This window comes from Daphnia magna, linkage group LG5 (genome assembly GCF_020631705.1).
Source record: "Daphnia magna isolate NIES linkage group LG5, ASM2063170v1.1, whole genome shotgun sequence".
In the NCBI taxonomy this organism is placed as follows: domain Eukaryota; kingdom Metazoa; phylum Arthropoda; class Branchiopoda; order Diplostraca; family Daphniidae; genus Daphnia; species Daphnia magna.
In genome coordinates, this window is record NC_059186.1 from 11345365 (window position 1) to 11365828 (window position 20464).

Genomic DNA, 20464 nt, shown 5'->3' on the forward strand with positions numbered 1-20464 from the left:
CGAATTCTTTTAACGGCAAAATGTCCAACATCAAATCAAATGACTATCGTGTGACGTCATAATCTTTCTTTCAAAATGTCACGATAAGATGGACATCCCCATCCTCCACACACACAAAAAAACTCATCACGACTAAACATGTCGGCCAACTCACAGATGGTCCCGTTTGATTTGAAGAGGCAAAAAAAAAAAAAAACATATAAATCTATCTTTGTGTGCTGTGTGTGTAATCGCCGCCCCATTATCGAAAAACTCAAGAGGATATCCAGCAAGTCTGAACACATCCAAGGTAATAGTCGTTACGTTACCCTCTTCACGACTACGTATATAACATGTATCCGCATGATTGCCAAAAGGGATCTTTTTAGTTCGGTACAAAGAACATACACAAACAAGAGCTTTCACAGAAAAAAAAAGCGACAAAGACAAGCCGACATGTTTTTTGTGCGTGTCCTTGTTTGTAGTGCGTCCCGATTCTTCCCATCCCCTATATATAGTGACATCTGAAAAAATTAAAAAAAAGAGATGATCGTCCAATGAAAGATCCATTACTAACATCCTGTCACATTTGTTACATCTCCAGACGTCCGATATGCGAAAAAAAAAAAATTACCGAAAAATAGGAAAACAGGATCATGTTTTTTTTAAAATCAAATTTAAACGTCACAACGTAACGCGCTAAATTATTAAAAAATCCCGAAAAAAATAGAAGGGGGATTGACAAAAGAAAGCATAGGACTAAAATATGAGCTTTGATCATCTGTTGGTGCATTTCTCTGTCGATTTCAGTGCCTTTTTTTTTTCGTGAGGCTGGGAGGAGGATGAGATGACGAGAGGCTCGAGGGTACAGTAGAAGGTTTTAATCAAGGGACCTGCTGCCAATGTGCAGTGCAGATTTCAAATGCGGATGGGCTAATGTTTTGAAATTGCACGGCTGCTCTATACGATCCATTTGTCTAATGACTACACACACATCCCCCCTTCATCCATACACTTGATATCTAACCGTTTGAAAATGCGGACTCTTATTTGAAAGAGACTCCACTTTTATGGCTGGAAATCCCTTCTCTAACTCCCCTCTCCTGTTGTTTGATAATCGGTCGACAAATGAAACGCAGCAAGAAACTATCAATGATTAAAAATGTATCGATTTTCTGACGTCCTATTCTGCAAGTGCTCTCCTTCCCAGTTATAGAAAAAAAGGGGGGGGAGGGCCTAGACTTTTATTTAAATGGCTTCATTTCAATTATTGAAGGTTAACCTTCTAATAAATCAGGAGGATCTACTTCATCGCCTCTGGCCATATTTCAACAGTGCAAGATATACAAGGTCTAAAAAAAAAAAAAATTGTACGCAAATAAAAGGGAAATATGACCTAAATAATGTTAAAAAAAAGAGAGGGGGCGTACCGTGCATGCGTTCCGGAGCTGACAATACCGGAAACCGGAAGAAGCGCTTGGGCAAATTTCCATATGCGCCGTATATAGATGATGGTCTGGGATGTTGGAAGGGGGAAAATGACCCCGTCGTGACCTGGCACAATCCCCTCCTGTGAAAATAAAAAATCGTGATATGTTTTGTTTTGTTTTTTTTTTAGAAAAATTTAAAAATAAAAAAGGACATAAAATATCTCCTCCCTCTATTTTTTTCTTTCATATGAAAATATCATCATCATTGCAGATCTGAAAAAAAAAAAAACTTTCTCTTTTCCTCTCTCTCTCTCATTATGAATTGTGACATCTATATATTCGGTAGACTATACGGATACATGCATACATAAATAAATCAGAAACAAATTTTTGAACGTACACGCGTTTTTTTTAAATATAAATCTGTTTCCTTTTAAAATATATATTTAAAAAAAAAATTTTACTTCCGCTTCTATGACACAGTCCAATGGGTTCATCTCCGTTCCCATCCTCCTCTTATCCTGCCCCTTTTTCTCTCTTTTTCTCTCTCTCTCCATTTCAATTCGTCTGCGACTTTTGGAAGTCGATCGATTCGATTGAATTGAATGGATTCATTTTACAAATCTCAATTCGACAACAATATCCTGTGGAATTCGAAACTAGTCCTCCCTACCCCCGCGTTGCTCGGCAAGACTAGGCTAGGCAAGAAGGTTTATACAAATGGACCTTTCCGATCGAACAGCAAATTCAATCGATTTTCAATCCGCACTCTTTCCTTGTCCTTTTCGAAGTTTCTCCCTCGTTCCGGATTGTGAAATCCAGCAGACCCTTTAAAAAAAATAAAAATCATTTGGGCATTTGTTTAAAATTTTAAAAAAGAAGTTTGGTAGCCGCTCACCCGCGTCCTTCGCACCCAAACAATCAAACAATTGTGTGAAAAAAAGAATCTGTTGACTGACAGAAAATGGAGAGTCTGGCTGCACACAGATTGACTGCCAGTTTTGCTCACGCAACCGTCGATCAAACAAAAACAATGCGAGACTTTTGAAGAAACAAAAAACAAAAGCCAATCCTTTTTTTTTAAATATTTTTGTTAGAGTGATGTAGACCTAATTATAGTGCGCACGAATCGCACAATGAAAGGTGCGTCGCAAAACTATAAGACGAAGGCCAAGTGTTAAAAGCCACCCACACCGAGAAACTCGGTTATATATTTCAGTGACATTTTGCGCATTCAAATTTCTTCTTGCCATCTTAAAAATTGCATGCAAGGTTACGTAACCATATGCAATGATTATTAGATACCCTATAATCATTGCGTATCACGCAATGCGCCGAAATAAGAAACAAATACAAAAGACAATGGAGTTGAAGATTGACACATGCCAGCGATTCTTTACGTCAATAATTACACACACACGTACACACATCAGCAGAGTTTATGAATACGCAAAGACTGGCTACTAGTCTTGTTGCTTTGAATGCCACGCGTGACGTAACTTGGCCATACCCAAAGCCATCACACACGCAAAATGCTATTAACGTCAAAACGTCTCGTGATTGATTGCACCACGTCAATTTAAAAAAAACAAAAATGACTCAAACACACCGCGTATATAAAAATCCCAGTGAAATTTGAATGAATCAAATCAAATGATATTTCTTTGGAGGAGGAAGCAACGGATCGAATTTCGTCGTTGGGACATGCCGTTTCACAAAAGACCACAAAAACAAATTCCTAGTTGCACTCCATAGCCACCAGCAGCAGACCATCAACCCTGATTTTCGTTCATCAGCAAATCAGGGAGGAGGTGGAGGAGGGGGGATAAAAAAAAATTATAATAAGTGTTCCCTTGGCGAGAGATAAGTCACGTTCATCAAACACTTTGGCCCCCGAGTTTCCACCCGGGGACCCCCCCCTTTAACGTTCATTTGATTCATCTCTTTTATGTTTACATGTCGGCGATGTGAACGTCATCAAGAAAAGGAGTTCGCCATACGCTAATTATTCCTTCATTTTATGAATAATAATTTGTTTTTAAAAAGAAAAGGCGAAAGATAAAAATTAAATGGAAAAGAAATGAATTTTAAAATCCCCTAGAAAAAAAAAGGGGGGAGCAAAATCGAAGGATGAAATCGTCACCGTTTTTTTTTTTCTGCGCGTATTTGGAGCGTGAATTCAAAATGGCCGACTTGTGCGGCCTCGCGTCCTTTTTTTTTTTTTTTTCCTCTCGCTCCGTCGGCAATGAAAGCCTTCGTTCTGATTGGTCCCGAGCCTTGAACGCGACCAAGGCGGCAGTTCCGACTTTAAAACGAAAAAAAAAAAAATCCCGCCGACTACATCACGCTCTCACGATTTTTTTTTTTCTTCTCGATTTTATTTCTTTTAAAATAACGTATTTATATATTAAAGGAAAGAGAGAGCTAGAATAAAAAGGAATGGAACGGGGGCGGATTGAATTAAAAGACGAAACTCTTGGGAAAAAAAAAAATAAACGAATAATTTAAAAGAAAAAAGTAAGTAAGTAAAAAAAATAAGAAAATGTTAAGCCGAAAAAAATAAAAATAAAAAATAAAATGCCGTGTCACGATGTCAGCAGCGCCAGCGGGCGCAAATGTTTCTCAAACCGAGACGAATCCATGGCCCATCATCGAAACTAATTTCCTTTCCCCCCAACCAATTTTTATATTTTTTCATTTCATTTGAAAAAAAAAAGTAAAAATTAAACTAAACATTTTCTTGTTTAACGCCACGAAAAAAAAAGAAGAAGAAATGTCGTCTACAATCACCAAATCAAAATATTCCCCTCCTTAAAAAACAACAACTATATACAACACAACATGCGCAGCACATGCAAGAACCATTTTTTTTTTTGCTTTGCTTTCCCTTCTTTTCCTCTAGCAAATAAGTGATGCGTAATCACGGATAATCACAGTTTCTTTCTCTGAAAGAAAAAAAAAAAGGGAGGACGGGATTTGATCATCATCTCCATCCATTGCTCCCTTCTGTCCTCCTCCTCCTTCTTCTTCTTCTTCCTCTTCCATATACACATGGCCATCAAATATCCGCCCCCTTTCTTATCATCATCAACGTATTGCGAGGCGGATCGATGGATTCCCTTACAACACGTATACGCGTTGCCGTTCGTGACCGGTGATATCACGGACAACCCGAGTAGGAAAAACGAGTTGTGCGTGCGTGCGTGCGTCGCAAAAAAAGAAACGTCAGTGTCTAGATTTGATGAGTCGAGTCTTTTTTCCAAGTCAGCCACCAAAGCCCCAATTCTTTTTTTTTTATTTTTCGTGAGACCTTGTTGTGGCAGCGTAGCGACAGTCTAGTTATAACGTAACGGGGAATGACCTTTCGTGTCACATGCAACTCACCGTACGCCACAGTGTGTGTGTGTGTGTGTGTCGTCATTTTTATTACGAGTTTCAGCTGCAACTGCAGTCAGACTTGTTTTGTGACACGTAATCATCATAATCTAGTCATAATGGAATTTAAAAATGAGACTTTCTATTAAATTTTTTTTTTTTGGGGGGGGGGAAGAAAATTGAAATTTGCTTTTTGTTTTGAAGAAAATGAATTTTTGACGGCCCTTTCGGCGAAATACAAATTTTAACTAGAAAAAAAGAAAACAAATTTTTGTAACAAACGATTTGATTTCGCTCTGATTCCCATCACGTAAAAAGAAAAGAATGCGGCCATCTGCAGGTCGTCGAGATCCTTGTAAATATAAAGAGAGCGACTATCTAAACAGTAACACTAAAAAAATAATAAATAAACATAATTTTATTTTTTTTTTTGCCTTCTACACTCCCCCCCACCCCATTCGTTGGCTAACCGCTAATTGAATACGAGCTATTGATTAGGTTATAAATGATGTGATCGGATGTGTGCAAACAGATCGATGAGGATCGTGAGGGTGTGGTGGGGGATGCTGGATGTGAGAACAACCAAGAGACACAACAGACAGGAGGGAGCGGGAAAGGGGGGGGAGGGGAAACGGGCGGGTTAAATGGTGTCGTCTGGGGAACAATTCAATCACGCAATGTGGTGAAGAGCTCTAACGAAGCTTGCAACCCCTCCCCCTCTTTCTAAGCATAGACACACACCCATCGTACGCAAGCCCTTCGAAATCATGAAAGAAATAGATGTAAATAAATGGCAAGACAACAACATTCGTGTGTGGCCCTCTGTCGGTTCTTGTATTACTCTTAATACTATCTGCTTGGTGGCGGGCAAAATCAGTTGGCGTTCGGCATTAAACACCTCGTCCCTCCCACGCTTTTTACCTTTATAGGCAACGCAGCAGCCCGAGAATCGCATTAGCCGCGCTTGATTGTGCCCATTTAATCAAACTCCACTTCTTTTATTCCCCCTCCACAACATTTCAATCTTTTCGAGGTAAAACTAAATTCGATAAAAAAAAAACGTTAAAAAATCTGAATTTAAAAAAATTAAATATTACGAAGCTTTGAACACACGTGTGATTTGGTGTGTCATACACACACGCCATCAATCACGTAGACGGCGCAGCACAGAACATCGTCCATCATTTTTATATACCGGACATCTGCTTTTGATTACAACATTGATTTGTCCTCCTCACCCCCGCAAGTTCCTGATTTTTCTTTAAACCCTCTAAACTTAAACAAACAAAAAAAAACGTAATACGAAAACAACACACACGTTTTTCCTCTTTCAAATGAAATCAAACTATTCAAACTGCTACGTAAAAAGCTTCCCAGACATTTTCACGCACACGATCCAGCATCATAAAAAAAATGCATCATATCCATAAAATAAAAAAAAACTTAAGCCTATTATATAACGCACCGCACGTTGCACGCTCGGTCGACTCTGAAGCCTATAGCAGTTCATCTATCTTTTCTAGTTGTACACCATTGGCAGTTTCTTCTCCTCCCCCCCCCCATTCCAAATCGTTTGGTCTATTTCACTTAATCCCGAAGAACTCGTCGTCCCCCCTCCTATTGCTTGTCACCGTTGTCACACACGTGTGTACAGTATAGATATTGAAGAACCCCGATGATGATGAGGGGGGGCAACGACGTCTGTGTTACACACGTTTTGCCATCCGCCTTTTCTTTTTCTCCTTCCATCTAAGCTGCTTACAGGACCCATATGGACGTGCTCCTTACTTTCGCCCCTTCGCCAATCAAACGTAACAGATTGATTTCAATTTGCTTTTTTTTTTCATGTATATCAATCATTATTGAAAGAAAATCCAGATTTTTTACATTCGAAAAGAGGAAAAAAAAATGTAGATCCTCATCATCGTCTTTGTCTGCTTTGCTCTACGAAGATCAAAGTCATCGTGGTCCTTAAAGAAAAAGATTTAAAAAAAAAAACTTGTAATATGTGAATACAGCTGCTATATAGACAACGTAGCAAGTCCTTCGTATATTTTCACCATTTTCTATATCCCATTTTTTTTTTTCTCACGACTTGTTATATCAAATATGATATAAGGTTCAAATGTGTCTGTGTGAAAAGAGTCTAAAAAAAAAACGGACGGCCAAAGATTTCCCAGTGGAAGAACGTCAACAAGAAAAAAAAATGTATTTCTTTCCATCTTTATGTTATGCCACTATACGTATATGTACATGTATCTACCTTCTTCTTTTTTTTTTTTTATTTTTATGTATATATACTGTAGGATTGTGTGTGTGACTACCGTTCGTTCCGTCCGGGACCCTCTGAAGCGATGAATAGGTCGCTAATGAGCAGCAAAAAGCAAAACGTTGGGCCTCACCCAGGGAAAAGGAAAAATACGAAATTAAACGAACGCAAGGGCGAGGAACGTGTATATAAAAAAAATGTGTACATCCGTCATCATGGCCTCCCTCCCACCTTTTAAACATTTGGATTTTTCATATTCAAAATAAAAAAAAAAATGTCGGCCACCCATTTGCAAGGCAAAAATCAATATTTCAAAGTATTAATTGTGTTGTTATCGCAATTACACATCAACAAGCCGGAGACAAATAAACTTTGACCGGCTACATTGAAACTCAAAATACATAGCGCGCCGCCTATTGTCATTCAAAACGACGTCAACAAAAGATAAAGAATCCATTTTTATTTTTTAAAGTCACAAATATACTATACATAAACGAGAGGGGCGTGATGTTGTCACCGTCGACGTGTTGGTGCGTGGTGAACCGAGATCATACAAAACACACTCGGCCGCCTCTATATATGTACAGTTAAGAGTAGCCGGCCGACACAATAGAAAAAAAGCTTTTTATATATATATATGTATAGAGACACGAGCAATAATAGTATAGCCCGAACAACAGAGACAGTAGTTGACTGCCATTTCTTTTATTATCATCATCTTGTATACACGTGTGTGTGTGTGTGTGTTGAGGCTTGATGTATGTATTTATTGTCAGCTTCTGTCTATATACTTGTAGAATATATATGATTCTTTTATAATGTCGGTGGGCAAACCTTTATTTTTTTTAAATTTATTTAGAGCCTCAAAGGTGATGCGGTTCGATCGCTGAAATGGATAGTGACATTAGGCAGTGTCTTAAGTAAAAATATAAATGATTGCCATGGCAACCGCAGTAGATGATGCCACGTGACAGGAAGAAAAGCATCAGACACACACCATCAATTAGTAAAAGCTTTGAATGCAGGTTAATCATTTTGGGGTTTGGAAAAAGAGTCGTATGCAAATTTGTGACGCAGATTAAAGACTGGACGTATACGTTTTAAAAAATCGACAAACTTTTCAAAACATAATTTCACAAGTTAAGAAATAAAAAAATGAAAAAAAAAAAGAAGGGCCGAACCGGAAATAGAAAACAACTTGTTACACTCGTCGTCAACCGAGACAACAACAACAAGAAAAAAGAAAAACGGGTATATAATAAGACAACAATAGAACTCCCGTCCATAGTGTGCGTGAGAATGGGGAAGAGGCAAAACAGAAAGAAAAAAAAAGGGACAACAACAAAAGCAACAAAATCTCCCCAATTGGCATTTGAAAAATAATAATAAACTGATGTGTATATACACACAGTAGCCGACCGTCTTATACACACATCTGTTTCTCTTTCTCTGCGTGTAATGTAGTCACGCAGTTCCCGCCGTCAAGTTGCTGTACTATTTTCTATTCATCAACAACAGTCAAAAGAGTTGGGGGGAGAGAAAAAAAAAACCTCAAGACTTCCCGTCCGTCCCTCCCTCTCATTTGTGTGTGTCCCTCTATATCTAATCATTTCGTGCAGCTCATGAGAAAAATTGAATACATCAAAGAGAAACGTCTAATCAAATGCGTTGTATCTATACACAAATCCCCTGAAACCGACGTTTCTTTTTTCTAAAATAAATAGATTTTGTTGTCATTTTTACTCGACTTTTTCCATTTGAAAAATATATAGATATTCTAGATAGAGTGGCAGAGAGAATATATATATGATAATAGATGGTGAAGCGACGCTGGATGGGGGAGTTGCATAGAAGAGGAAGCGGGCATCAGGATGAGACCTGTCACTATACTCCTGCCGGATGACGAGTTATACAGAGCAAAAAAAAAAAATAAAAGGATATGGATTCTGCCGGAAGCTTCCGTTACGCACAGTCATCCCATCCTCATCGCATGTGCGACTGCAATATCCAATAGAATATTACAACAGTTAAATAGTTTCACTATAAAGAAAAAAGCCTTGACCGCACCAAATCATTTCAATTCCATGTCTCCTAATCACTCGTCTTTATTATTATTCTAATATTTAAATCATTTGAAATTCCCCGCCATTAGTATTAGCAGAAAAAAACAAAACAAAAGACTGTCAGAAATTAATACACACACAAGGCCAACGTCAAAAACAAAGCTAAAACATCAATAGAATTTGATGGGCTCCCATTCAAAGACAGAAGATATCAATAGTCTATGCTGACTGCGATAACCCATACATCTTATAGCACTCCCGCTGCTTATACGCTGCATCATAATGAACATGGGCAAAGAGGAGGGGGGGGCGAGCTTCTCATCTGCTGCGGATTGACTCTCCCCGCACGACCGGGCAATACATTCCCCACCGTACATGTACATCCACGAAACAAAAATGGGACTAGCAAAAGCAAAAGGGGGGCGGATAGATTGGTACGTACATATACGAATAAATAAAAATAAAATAAAAAAGAATGTTGTAGAGCAGCATCAGCTCGGCCATTAGTCTCCATTAAGGCCACGCGTTTGTTTCCTGCTCCCGCTGAGTCCTCTCTCTTTCGAATACAGAACTAGTGGACGTGGCTCGCTCCTCTTTCATGGCACTAGCAATCGAATCCATGCTGATGATGACCACATGCTCCATTTCATCCCTCCCTGCACTCTCTCTATCACGCCGTGTTCCACCCCTTTCCCCCTTTTTTTGTTTTGTTCTTGCCCATGTTGTCAGTTAAAGAGATGAGGCTCCTCTATACACTACCACCGTGACTCCTGTGTACATGTCCTATGCGCTTCTTTAGCTGCCAACAACGGAGGAACAGCCAATTTCAGGCAATTCATTACCCGCCATTAACTTGATAGATTTTTCCGCTCTAAAAGAGAGAAAAAAAATGTCCTGCCATTTTCCTAAAGCTGTGGGATGTGTGTGTGTTCCGATGGTTGCCATGGTGACATGCCTATAAGGTTTCTTCGCCGTCATTAGAGTTGGAAATACAAGCACACACACCCACCCACACACATACAAGAGAGAGAGAGGCTATATAAGTCGGGTCGTATATAAAACTAGGGCCAGCCGGAAGGAAAAGTCGACGCTGGTTTTTCTACTCGACATCACAGAATGAGGAATAAAATAAGGAGCGAAAAGAGGAGGAGGAGGAGGAGGAGGACGGAAGGCGGCAGAAAAATTCCGGACGGGTCAAAAGTCTTCCCTTTTAAATGGTCGTCAAGATCAGCCGGAAGTGTCGAGCTCTCTTATATACTTGCAAGCGGGAGCAGTGCGTGCCGCTATTCCGCCGGATCGATCCCTTACCCCACCCCCACTCTTGCCCTGTTATTTTCTTTTGCCCTCTGGCGTTGCATTTCAACTTGATGCAATTGACTCACATTTAAAGCGTAATAATATTCTCTTGCAACATTTATTTTTTTTCTTTTTTCTAAATGTATATAGATTATCCAGTAGGCGGATGGAAAAAAAAAAAAACCTTCCGGAAGTTGCATACGCCAGTCCGACTCGCCTGATTGAACTAACAGCTCGTTCGCCGCTCGGACTCCTATATATATTCGGGGCGGTCTTCTTCTTCCTTCGATCATAATTACACGGTCCACCAACTTTCGGCACCCCCCGAGGCGCCGGATTTTTTTTTTCTTTTATTTTCCTCTTCAGTAATGATGCGCAAGAATGTACTGCTACATACCGACAAATGATTTAAAAAAAAAAAAAAAATCTATCGGAAGATTTGATCGAATTCAATGATATTAATCTATCCAATTGGGGAGAATAGAGAAATTAATCTACGTGAATTCTGGGAACGAATTAAAATGAATTTAAAATGAATTAGCGTGCAAAAAATGTAGACGAAAAAATGAAATAGGAATTAATGATCGATTGGTAAGGCAAAACTGCTGGACGTTGCGGTTTTGGAGGGGATCGTTTGCGGGACGTTAGTTACAAACAAACATCCCCCCTTTTTTTACGAAGATGAAACGAAAAAAATAAATAAATAATAATAATAAAAAGTAACGTTTAAAAAAAAATTAAATAACAAAAAAAAAAATGCCATCTGGCAGGGAAAAAAAAAATATGGCGGTTTGTTGTTCGTTTTGCGGTCGGGGAAAATTTTAATGGTTACAACGAATGTTTCAATAGCGGTATAGAGGACGGGATGGCATGACGTTTCCGCACACTCGCAGTCGTAACACAAGTGATGTGTGTGTGCACAGTTATATTGATTCTCGGTTGAAAATGTCACGCAGACTTCATTTTATTTTTTACTCCTGTTTTTATATGTTTAAGGTAGATCGCATAACAATGTAATAATCAAACCAAACATTTTTTTTTTTGCTATCGTGAAAAAAAAAATGTTTTAATCTAAAATACAAGTTTTAGAAATAAAAAAAAAATGTCCCTAGAATTTCCATAGTGACAGTCTGTTTTCCAATCTGATAGCCATCGTAAAACATCGTAACGAGAAAGCCTTTATAACGTGTACAAATTAACACACACACACAAAAATTGCCATCCTTTTCTTCTGTCTGTCACTGGGCATATCGCGTGCTGTAACATGTTCTGTCTGACGTAATAAAAAGGAAAAATAGCGATCGAATGGCCGTAGATCCTGGCACGGACCAGCAACCATTTATACGCAACTGGAGCCGACAGCTGCAACGTGAAAACACGGTGGACCACGTATAAACCGGCCGCATAGGCCGTCAGGTGCTCTCTCTCTACACCACCCATAAACAGAGCGAAATGGAAGCAATGCCATTCTAATCGTCTAAATAGCATCTATACCTCTTTCTATAGTCGCAGGTAGTTTCCCTTCTTTTTTTTTTCGTGTCAAATTATACGTCAGTGTGTGTATATATGTACACACACATTGATATACGTGGTGGCCAGTTAAGCTGATACGATAGAACGGAGGGAGGGGGAGGAAAAAAAATTTGTATTGTGTATCATTCGCCTAATGGTGGAGAACTCCGGATCCATCAATAACAAGGTAAGGTCTATTATATATCTGCACTCGGAAAACGAGGAAAGGTTTTGGCTGTTGCCATCCGCCAATATATATACTGATGGAAGTGAAGCAAAAATAAGCGTCTAACACCACACACTGTCGTGTGTGTGAGAGACACACATACGAGAGGGGAGAAAAACACCAGAAAATATTAGAAGATAAACAAAGCTTTAAAAAAAAAAAAGAGAGAGAAGGATGACACGTTCCCCAAATATGAAAAGGCAGCTGATGGGAAAGCCACCACTTGCACCAACACCAAGCTTCATTAACTCAAGTCATCGATTCATTTTTGTGTGTGTGGGGGGAGTCCCATCGTGCATACAGAGAGGACAATCATCCATTCGCTCGTCAAACTCTTAAGTCTTTATTGGGTTGCTAAGGCAGCAAAAAAAAAAGGTTCATACACACACACACACACACACAAAAGTAATCGACGTGAAATTCGTTCAACGTGCACGCGGCAATCAATATTGGATGACGGGATTCCAAATTATTGTCCCATCTCTTTTCTGCAATTGTTCGACGCATTCAAAAGAAGAAAAAGCAAAGAAAAAAATAATTTGTTGGATAACGTCGCCAGGGCTATCATCATCACCTGAAGGCAACTGCTAAAGAAGGCGGAGTCATTTTCAAGTAAAAAACTGTTAGTAGCTCCTCTTCCGGGACCCCTGCGCACTGCGAGATACACAGAAGACTACTGCCGATGGCTGCAAAGCTCGCAAAAAGTCCAGCTCTCAAACTAGCTAACGGCCAGATGAGGTGGGCCATGTGGAGGGGGTTGAAGCTTGCCCACCGAAAAAAAAAAAAGAGAGAAGGAAAGAATAAGCTCCGCCCACGTAGCAAGAAACGAACCAATAGTTCATAAGACAGGGGGCGGATCCTTGTCCGACCGCCAATTGGTCGTGCCCCGTTGCAGGGCAAAAAGCTGCGAGGTAAAGGGGCGGCGCTTTGCCCGTGCCGTTTGCCTATCTCTTCCCCACTTTTGAGAGCCCATCCCACCCTCCCTCCCCCGTCCTGGCCGATGGGGGCTTTGGTGTGCGTGTGTGTGTGTGTGTGTAGCACCAGCAGCAAAGCAGCAGGCAAGCAGCTCTCCAAGTCTTTTAGGGTAGTAGTCTCTAGTCTGGCTCTCTTCTAGCGCCAGTTGTGTGTGTTGTGTCAATCAATAACACAGTCAAGAGACGGCCGGATTGAGGCACAGAATAGACGGCTTTCAAACCGTTCAGACCTCTCTTGTGTTCGCTCTCCCTCCTCTTCTCTATCCTCTCTTTTCACTCTCCTCTCTCTTTTTTTTTTTTTTTACCTCCTTTTCACTACCACCACCACCACCACCCCCATACAAGAAGAAGAAGAAGAAGACACAAAACTCTTTGATACATTCTCTTTTCGGTGGTGGCGAAGAAGGAGTAAATAGAAGAAAAGAGACCAAATGGACAACAGTTAAGAGGCAACTTGAATCGCGCGCGCGCAAAAAAAAAAAATTTAAGTGATTTACATTCAAGTGCGTTGTGTTTGTGTTGATTTAACTTAACATCTTCCGCGGGGGAAAAAAAAAAAATTATATTTAGTGTCCAGTGTGCTATGACGTGGTAGTGCAAATCGCAACGACACTTTTCAAGTTCTCTCCACAACAACAAAATTGTGAATTTCAATCAGCGATCGCCAAAACAATTCGAAAAATTAAAAAGTTGGAAACAGAGTTTGGCAAGGTTCTCGATTGAATCCATACCGTCCAAATCGAAAGATCCATAAGAAAAAAAGAACAATGTTAACCATGGAATCGGAAATGAAGGGACTTGGAGGTCATCCGGGTCATCTTCATCAGCAACACGGACTCGGCTCGCCCTCGTCGGCCGGCCAGACTTCGCTCTCGTCGCATCACTTATCCGTCTCGTCCAGTCACGCTCTATCGCCACCCATGACGCCTCAACATCTTCAGCAACAACAACAACAACAGCAGCAGCAGCAACAGCAACAACAACAGCAGCAGCAGCAGCAACAACAGTATCAGCAACAGTACCAAATGTCCACTCACGGGCTGCACTTGGGCCTGTCCGCCCAGCACGCAGCGGCCATGGCGGCAGCGGCAGCGGCAGCCGCCGCGCACCACCAGCACGCGGCCAACGCGCTCAGCTCGTCAGGTTCGTCGGCTTCATCGCAATCGTTGCATCACCAAGCGGGCCCAGGTTCAGGCCAAGGATCGACCACCTCGTCGGCCGCTTCGGCCAAAAACAACAACCTGGACAGGGTCAAGCGACCGATGAACGCCTTCATGGTGTGGTCACGCGGGCAGCGGCGCAAAATGGCGCAGGAAAACCCGAAAATGCACAACTCGGAAATCAGCAAACGGCTGGGAGCCGAATGGAAACTCCTGTCCGAAGCGGAAAAAAGGCCGTTCATCGACGAAGCCAAGCGGCTGAGGGCCGTGCACATGAAAGAGCATCCAGACTACAAGTACCGACCCAGACGCAAGACCAAGACTCTGCTCAAAAAAGACAAATACCCCGGAATGGGTGGAGGCGGGCCAGCTGCCGGCGGACAAGGAGGTCTCATCCAGCAACAGTCGTCCGGCGGCGGAGGCGGACAGAGCGGACATCATCAAGATCATCAACACGGCGGGGGCAATCACCAGCGCGGCGGAGGGCACAACATGAACAACAATTCCGTCGTGCTGGGCAGCCAACAGTCGGGACTGCAGCAGAGCCAACAGGGCGGAGGTGGAGGCCTACACTCGCACCACAGCAGTCAACGTGAAGCGGCCATGTACCACCACCACCATCAACATCACATGGCCACCAACGGCTACATGCCAAACGGCTACAGCATGATGCACGACCCCAATTACGGCCAGCACTACATGGCGGCAGCGGCGGCCGGACTCTACGGTCCGCGATACGACATGAACCAGGCCGGCGGAGTGCCGGGCGGCGGAAGCGCATCCCCCATGTCCTCCTACATGAACGGAGCGGCGGCAAATTACGGAGCAATGTACGCCGGAACGGGAGGCGCCGGATCGCCCTACTCGATGCAATCATCGCAAATGGGAAGCAGTGGCGGACAGGCGGGCATCGGAAGCGTCGGATCGACCGGATCATCTCACAGCCCCAACAGCGTCAAATCGGAAACGCCGACGCCCCAACAGCAACAGCAACAGCAAATTTCTATCAAGCGAGAATACGTGCAACAACAGCAGCCGACGGCCGGCGGAGCAAACGCGGCGGATCTACGTCACATGATTTCCATGTACTTGCCGGGAGACGCATCGTCGGGCATCATGGATCCGACGTGCGGCGGAAGATTGCAGCCCATCCCCGGCCTACAGGGTCATCCAGGGTACCACCATTCGGGATCACCTGATCCCATGTCCGCCGCTGCGGCAGCAGCCGCAGCCGCAGCAGCCGCCGCAGCCGCCGGAATGACCATGGCTCACATGTAAACTCCAATTCCATTTTGTTTTTTTTGTTTTTTTAAAAGAAGAAAAAAAAATCTCAATCAACAAGAGACAAAACCATCCATCGTCAACAGAGAGCCTATTATAATTATACGAAAGAAAATTAAGAGAGAGACATGGAAACATATCCGCGCAACCAGTTCGAGCGTTTAAATCGCCCGCCACCACCCCCCCATTTTCTTTTCTTTCGATTCAATTTGTTTGTACGTTTCTTTTATCTTTCTTTTGTTTCTCTCTTTCGCAATCTCCGGGTCGATTTTTTCTCACCTCACAATTTTTAGACGTGATGATGATGTTTATTAATCTAATTGAATTATCGTTTTTGATTTTGTAATCGTAATTCCTTTCTTTTTTGCCGAGTGGTTGGAAAGAGAGCGACAGAGAAATTGAAACAAAACGAGTTTGTTTTTTTTTAAAGCCGAGACATTCGTATACATAACGCAAATTTCTGATATCATGATCCTGCATATTAATTCATTTTTAGTATTGTCAAAGTTAAAAAAAAAAAAAGGGAATTCATTTTCACTGCAAGTACTTCTCTATACATTCTACTACGTGGCCATGTAATTTGTTTGATTCCTTCTTCTCTTCTTTGACTATTCCCATTTCAAAACAAAAAAAAAAACTCGTTTCTTTTATTTTCTAAATCCCCCGATTTCATGTCCTGCCCTCCCCACGATTCCCTTTCCCCAGTTTTTTTGAACGTTGTACAGATTGTTTGCCCATTTTGATTATTACAATTATTATTATCATTATTACAAACTCGACACAAAAAACAAACAAATATTCTATCGAATTGGCGTCACTCGCCGCAAAATGAGACACACAAAAACAAAAGGGAAAAACGATACAAAAAAAAAAAAAGAATTGTAAAGAAAATGAATTCAATCATTCTATATCTCGAAAGAGCGTGATTTACTATTACCACTTATACATAAAACTTAAAACACACACCCGTATATCAAGACGATCCACTTCTTAAACGATTACTGATACATGAAATAATCAGCCAACGTTGCCAATCTGTTCATTTCTTTCGTGTCATTTCCGTTCGTCTTGAATTTTTCCATCGCTGTCTCAAACATTTCAATCGCAAAAGAAAAATTTAAAAAACGAAAAAAAAAAAAATTTTGTTGCATGTGAGTCCGTGTGTGTTTGATCCGTTTGTAAATCCAATCTTAAAGAAATTTCACGCTCCATTATGTATCTGATTATCACGCCGCAATTCGTGTCACGAAACCTCCCCCCCCCCACAATCTCGTCTTCTATTAAACGACCGCGACCTTTCCCACACCAACGGACACATAGAAAAACACATCCCGCAAAAAAAAAAAAACAAATGAAATTCTCTTAGTTTAAAAACACGAAAATTGCAGAACAATAAAATGCGCGTTGTATTTTGTACATATGTGAACCAGTGCACTTGTATAACTTTTGTTCCCGTACTGTTACATACACACTGCTAGTTTTTCTTGGAACAATTTCGCCCTCATTTATTCACAAGTCAAACTTGGTTTTTTTTCTTTTTGATTGATTCGACGGGTAAGGAAGCGAGAAGACAGGAAATGTTGAGCAACAAGTTCTTCTTTTCTTTTCTTTTCAAAAAACAAAACAACGGAAAAACGATGGAAAAGGAAATGAAAATGATAGTGAACGATACCGGCGCGCCACTAAGGAAATCGAAGAAGAAATACGCGGAAGAAGCTCACACACACACTCGGCAAGACACGGACAACAAAAGGTAAAGAATAATAATAATAAAAAAAAGACCTCACGATGCGATACGGATGAAATTACATCCGCTGACCACAACGTAAGAGAACTACGTTGTTTTCATTCAAAACTCTCGAAAACTTTTGCCGCGTCTTCCTCTCCTTTTTTTTCTTTCTTTCTTGCGACGTGTGTGTTGAGAACGAAACTATTTTTGCGGTTTAAGGGCTCATTCTCGCCCGGGATATTTAATCTAGTTTTCTTTTTTTTAAAAAAAGATGCGTTTTTCAAAGCTTCTGAAGCAAAGAGAATAAGAATTCAAGTGTTGAAACAAAAAAAGCGTTTAATTTTAATGCGGTTTTCCCATTATTATTTTAAAAACAAGGGTGAGCCTAAACGTCCTCATATTCAAAACAAAACAAGAGCAGAAACATTCCGTGCAAACAAGATTTTAAAAATTAAGAGAGGTCCGCCATGATCTTGTTTTGACGAAACACGGGAGCGCCCCGGAAAACATTCGCCATAGGCCTAAACGTACGTCAAGATCAATAGGGAAATTACCATAATGAAAATCGTGTTGCATTACGAGCTATGACGTTTTCTTACATATGCACCGTTGTGTGTGTGTGTGCAACGTCCGTAGAGTGAAAAGAGTCGACCGGATGAGGGCGTGGTTCCCTTTTTTTTGTTTTGTTTTGTTCGGTATATGCCCCCCGTTCTTTGCAACAACCGGTTCTACACACAGACGTACGTTAACTGATGGACAAAATGATGGTCCCCCTCCCCGACCACAACCAGTCATCATCGAAATAATAATCACAATCATTACGATAAATACGTATATTATTATCTTGTTGTATTCCTTTTTTTTTCCCCAAAGTGATATGACATCACCCGCGAAATTCAAACAAGTGATTTTTTTTAAAGGTACGTGATTCAAACAAGAAACTAAAAAAACAGACCGGAAATGCATACTTGTCGTAAGGCCTGGGTGAAAAGCTCAACATTAAAAAAACAAAACAAGAACCCCCCCCCAATGTCTATAGTTGACAAATAATGTCCTGATGTGTTTGATGTCATAAACAGCAACGTTGTACTACCGGCATGGAAACGCAACGGAAAACAAGTCACCACTGATTTTGTTGTTTTTTATCGCATCAACTGATCATTATTATGAGGACACGTTCACAAGTCAGGCGGGGTGGAAATGTGTACAACCACATAAATGTATCCCTCGTCAGATCTGACATGCAAACATTCAAGAAAAAGGTAGGGGGGGGGGATCTATTTATTATTACAGAAACGGCCGTTTTGTTGGACTTTTCTCTCAAAAGATTGGATCACGACAATTGTAATAGAGAAACACCTTCATCTATCGTCAAGCGCATTTTTATTCTCAACCCCCATCCACTCACAAAAAATGGAAATTTGTGTAGCACAGCAAACAAAAACAAAACAAGAAATTCTTGTGTTCACACACAGAGTAAAAAAAACAAAAAATTGTTTTTAGATTTGTTCACATTTTTATTTTTTGACAAGCCAATTGGACATCCGTCAATCACCGCCCAAGTTGTAGTGGACCGATTAGTCCACCTACCTCATCATCACCTTTTGCTTCAGTTTAAAAAATAAAAAAATGTCTTTTCCCATCTCGCAAATAATCCACAAACAACATAAAAACGTTTTCTTTAAGGGCTCCACAAAAAGGATTTTGTCTTTTTCTTATTACCTTCATACCCGAAAAAAACGCTCCAAGGGAACAAGGAGAAAAAAATACGTTGGAGCAAAAGAGGCGGTGGATGACCGAGCGCGCAAAATCTGCTGACGAATACCTGTGGCAGGAGCACAAGCTCCTTTTTTTTTTCATTTTCCTTTTTAAATAAAAAATAAATTAAAAAAAGTTCTTTCCCCTTCGCTTATAAGTAGAAGAGATTTCGCCCTGTCCCAAAAAAGTTTCAACCGAAAAAAGAAAAAAAAAGGGAGACCCGAACCTGAAACGCTTTTCCCACGGCCGGCTCAGGCACACAAGGCTCGACATCTTACTTTAATACTTTCTGACCTGATCCTACCTCGCCTTCGATGCACAAGTTTCTCTCCTTTTGCAAGACCACATTTTTAAAGAACCAAAACGTTCAACATCTCCCTTCTTTTTCGCCCATACATTCCACTTTTAATCCAATTTCAACCTATTTCTTCTTGCAATTTAAACGCACCATATGGAGACGGATTGCAAGTGTTCTCAAACTCGTGTTAGATGAACGTCAAGATTAACATTTCACGCACAACTTTGAGGGGGGAACAAAAAATAAATTCATTTACGCCTTACAATCCTCGTCATTTCTCAAATCGAATGGATAGACGTTGCCGCCGTGCCACGGAGTTGAAGGGGGGTCCCCCCACCCCTCTCTTTTTTTTCTTGCTTCAAGGTCCCCCTTCTGGGGAAAAAAACAAAACAAAACAAGCCAAAAGATATAAAAGAAGTGTGTATACACCTCTCTGGAAATGTTTCGCGTCCAGTCATGCAGCAGCAACAACCTACAGCTACTCTATGCGTGCCATTCCCGCACCGAACACCTTTATGGAGGAAGAGAAACCTCCCCACCACCCCATACTCTCTTTGGCGCTTCTTTTGAAAAGCACAGAAGAAGGAAGGAATAGAAAGAAAACCGTTGGAGCAGCAGCAGCAGCAGCAACAGCAGCTAAAAGAGCCCCCAACTTGAACCCCCCTCCAACCGGCCCACCCCCCGCTGTCGCACTGGGAAAAAAGCGCTTCGTCTCTCCGACATCTTTTTAGCCCCTTGGAGAGGACTTTTTTTTTTTCTCTTACGGATGCGGATTAAATAATGTGAACAGTGGCACTGGTAGATGATGAATGAAAGAAAATCTTGCGCACCAACGCGTTTCGTGACTCGCGATTAAAATTCAAATGATTTCAAACTGAGCGGATCGTGAGCCCAAACAAGCGAAAGTTGTAACACAACCCCCCCCCAAAAAAAAAATTGGAACAGGTAAAAGAAATATAGGAATGCGTTTGAAATTAAAATTAGTGACATGGATATTTTAGAAGAAGAAGAAAGAAGAGAAAAAAAATAAAATAATTTTGAAGGGAAATCCCAAAGGAATTTGGCCAGGTGTCAAGAAAGAAGAAGAGACGCAAAAGAAAAAAATAGGCGGAGT

The 20464-nt window shown here is 41.0% G+C and overlaps 2 protein-coding genes and 1 long non-coding RNA gene across 4 annotated transcripts in view; 2 read left to right on the forward strand and 1 right to left on the reverse strand.

Annotated features, from left to right (window-relative positions):
- The window catches only part of LOC116923517, a 41836-nt gene extending 33964 nt beyond the window's left edge, over positions 1 to 7872 (forward strand). Inside the window, exon 2 of the long non-coding RNA XR_004394550.2 lies at positions 7091 to 7872. This is a non-coding gene — a long non-coding RNA (uncharacterized LOC116923517). The remainder of the gene's footprint in view (positions 1 to 7090) is intronic.
- LOC116933482 overlaps positions 1 to 20464 on the reverse strand; it is a 44723-nt gene that overhangs the window by 17446 nt on the left and 6813 nt on the right. Inside the window, exons 2-3 of one of the 2 annotated variants that reach the window (XR_006646633.1) lie at positions 1410 to 1549; positions 1131 to 1331 (exon numbers count right to left, since the gene is read on the reverse strand). Coding sequence is in view for 1 of the 2 variants with exons in the window: in XM_045173567.1 (XP_045029502.1) it covers positions 1410 to 1549 (140 nt within the window). In the remaining variant the exon portion in view is untranslated. Of the gene's footprint in view, positions 1 to 1130; positions 1332 to 1409; positions 1550 to 20464 lie in introns of those variants that run through there. The other variant, XM_045173567.1, reaches the window with a different exon arrangement.
- LOC116923514 (transcription factor Sox-1a) lies at positions 13196 to 17055 on the forward strand. Its single transcript, XM_032930003.2, has one exon. The coding sequence runs from the start codon at positions 13892 to 13894 to the stop codon at positions 15560 to 15562; it is 1671 nt and encodes a 556-aa protein (XP_032785894.2). The 5' UTR covers positions 13196 to 13891; the 3' UTR covers positions 15563 to 17055.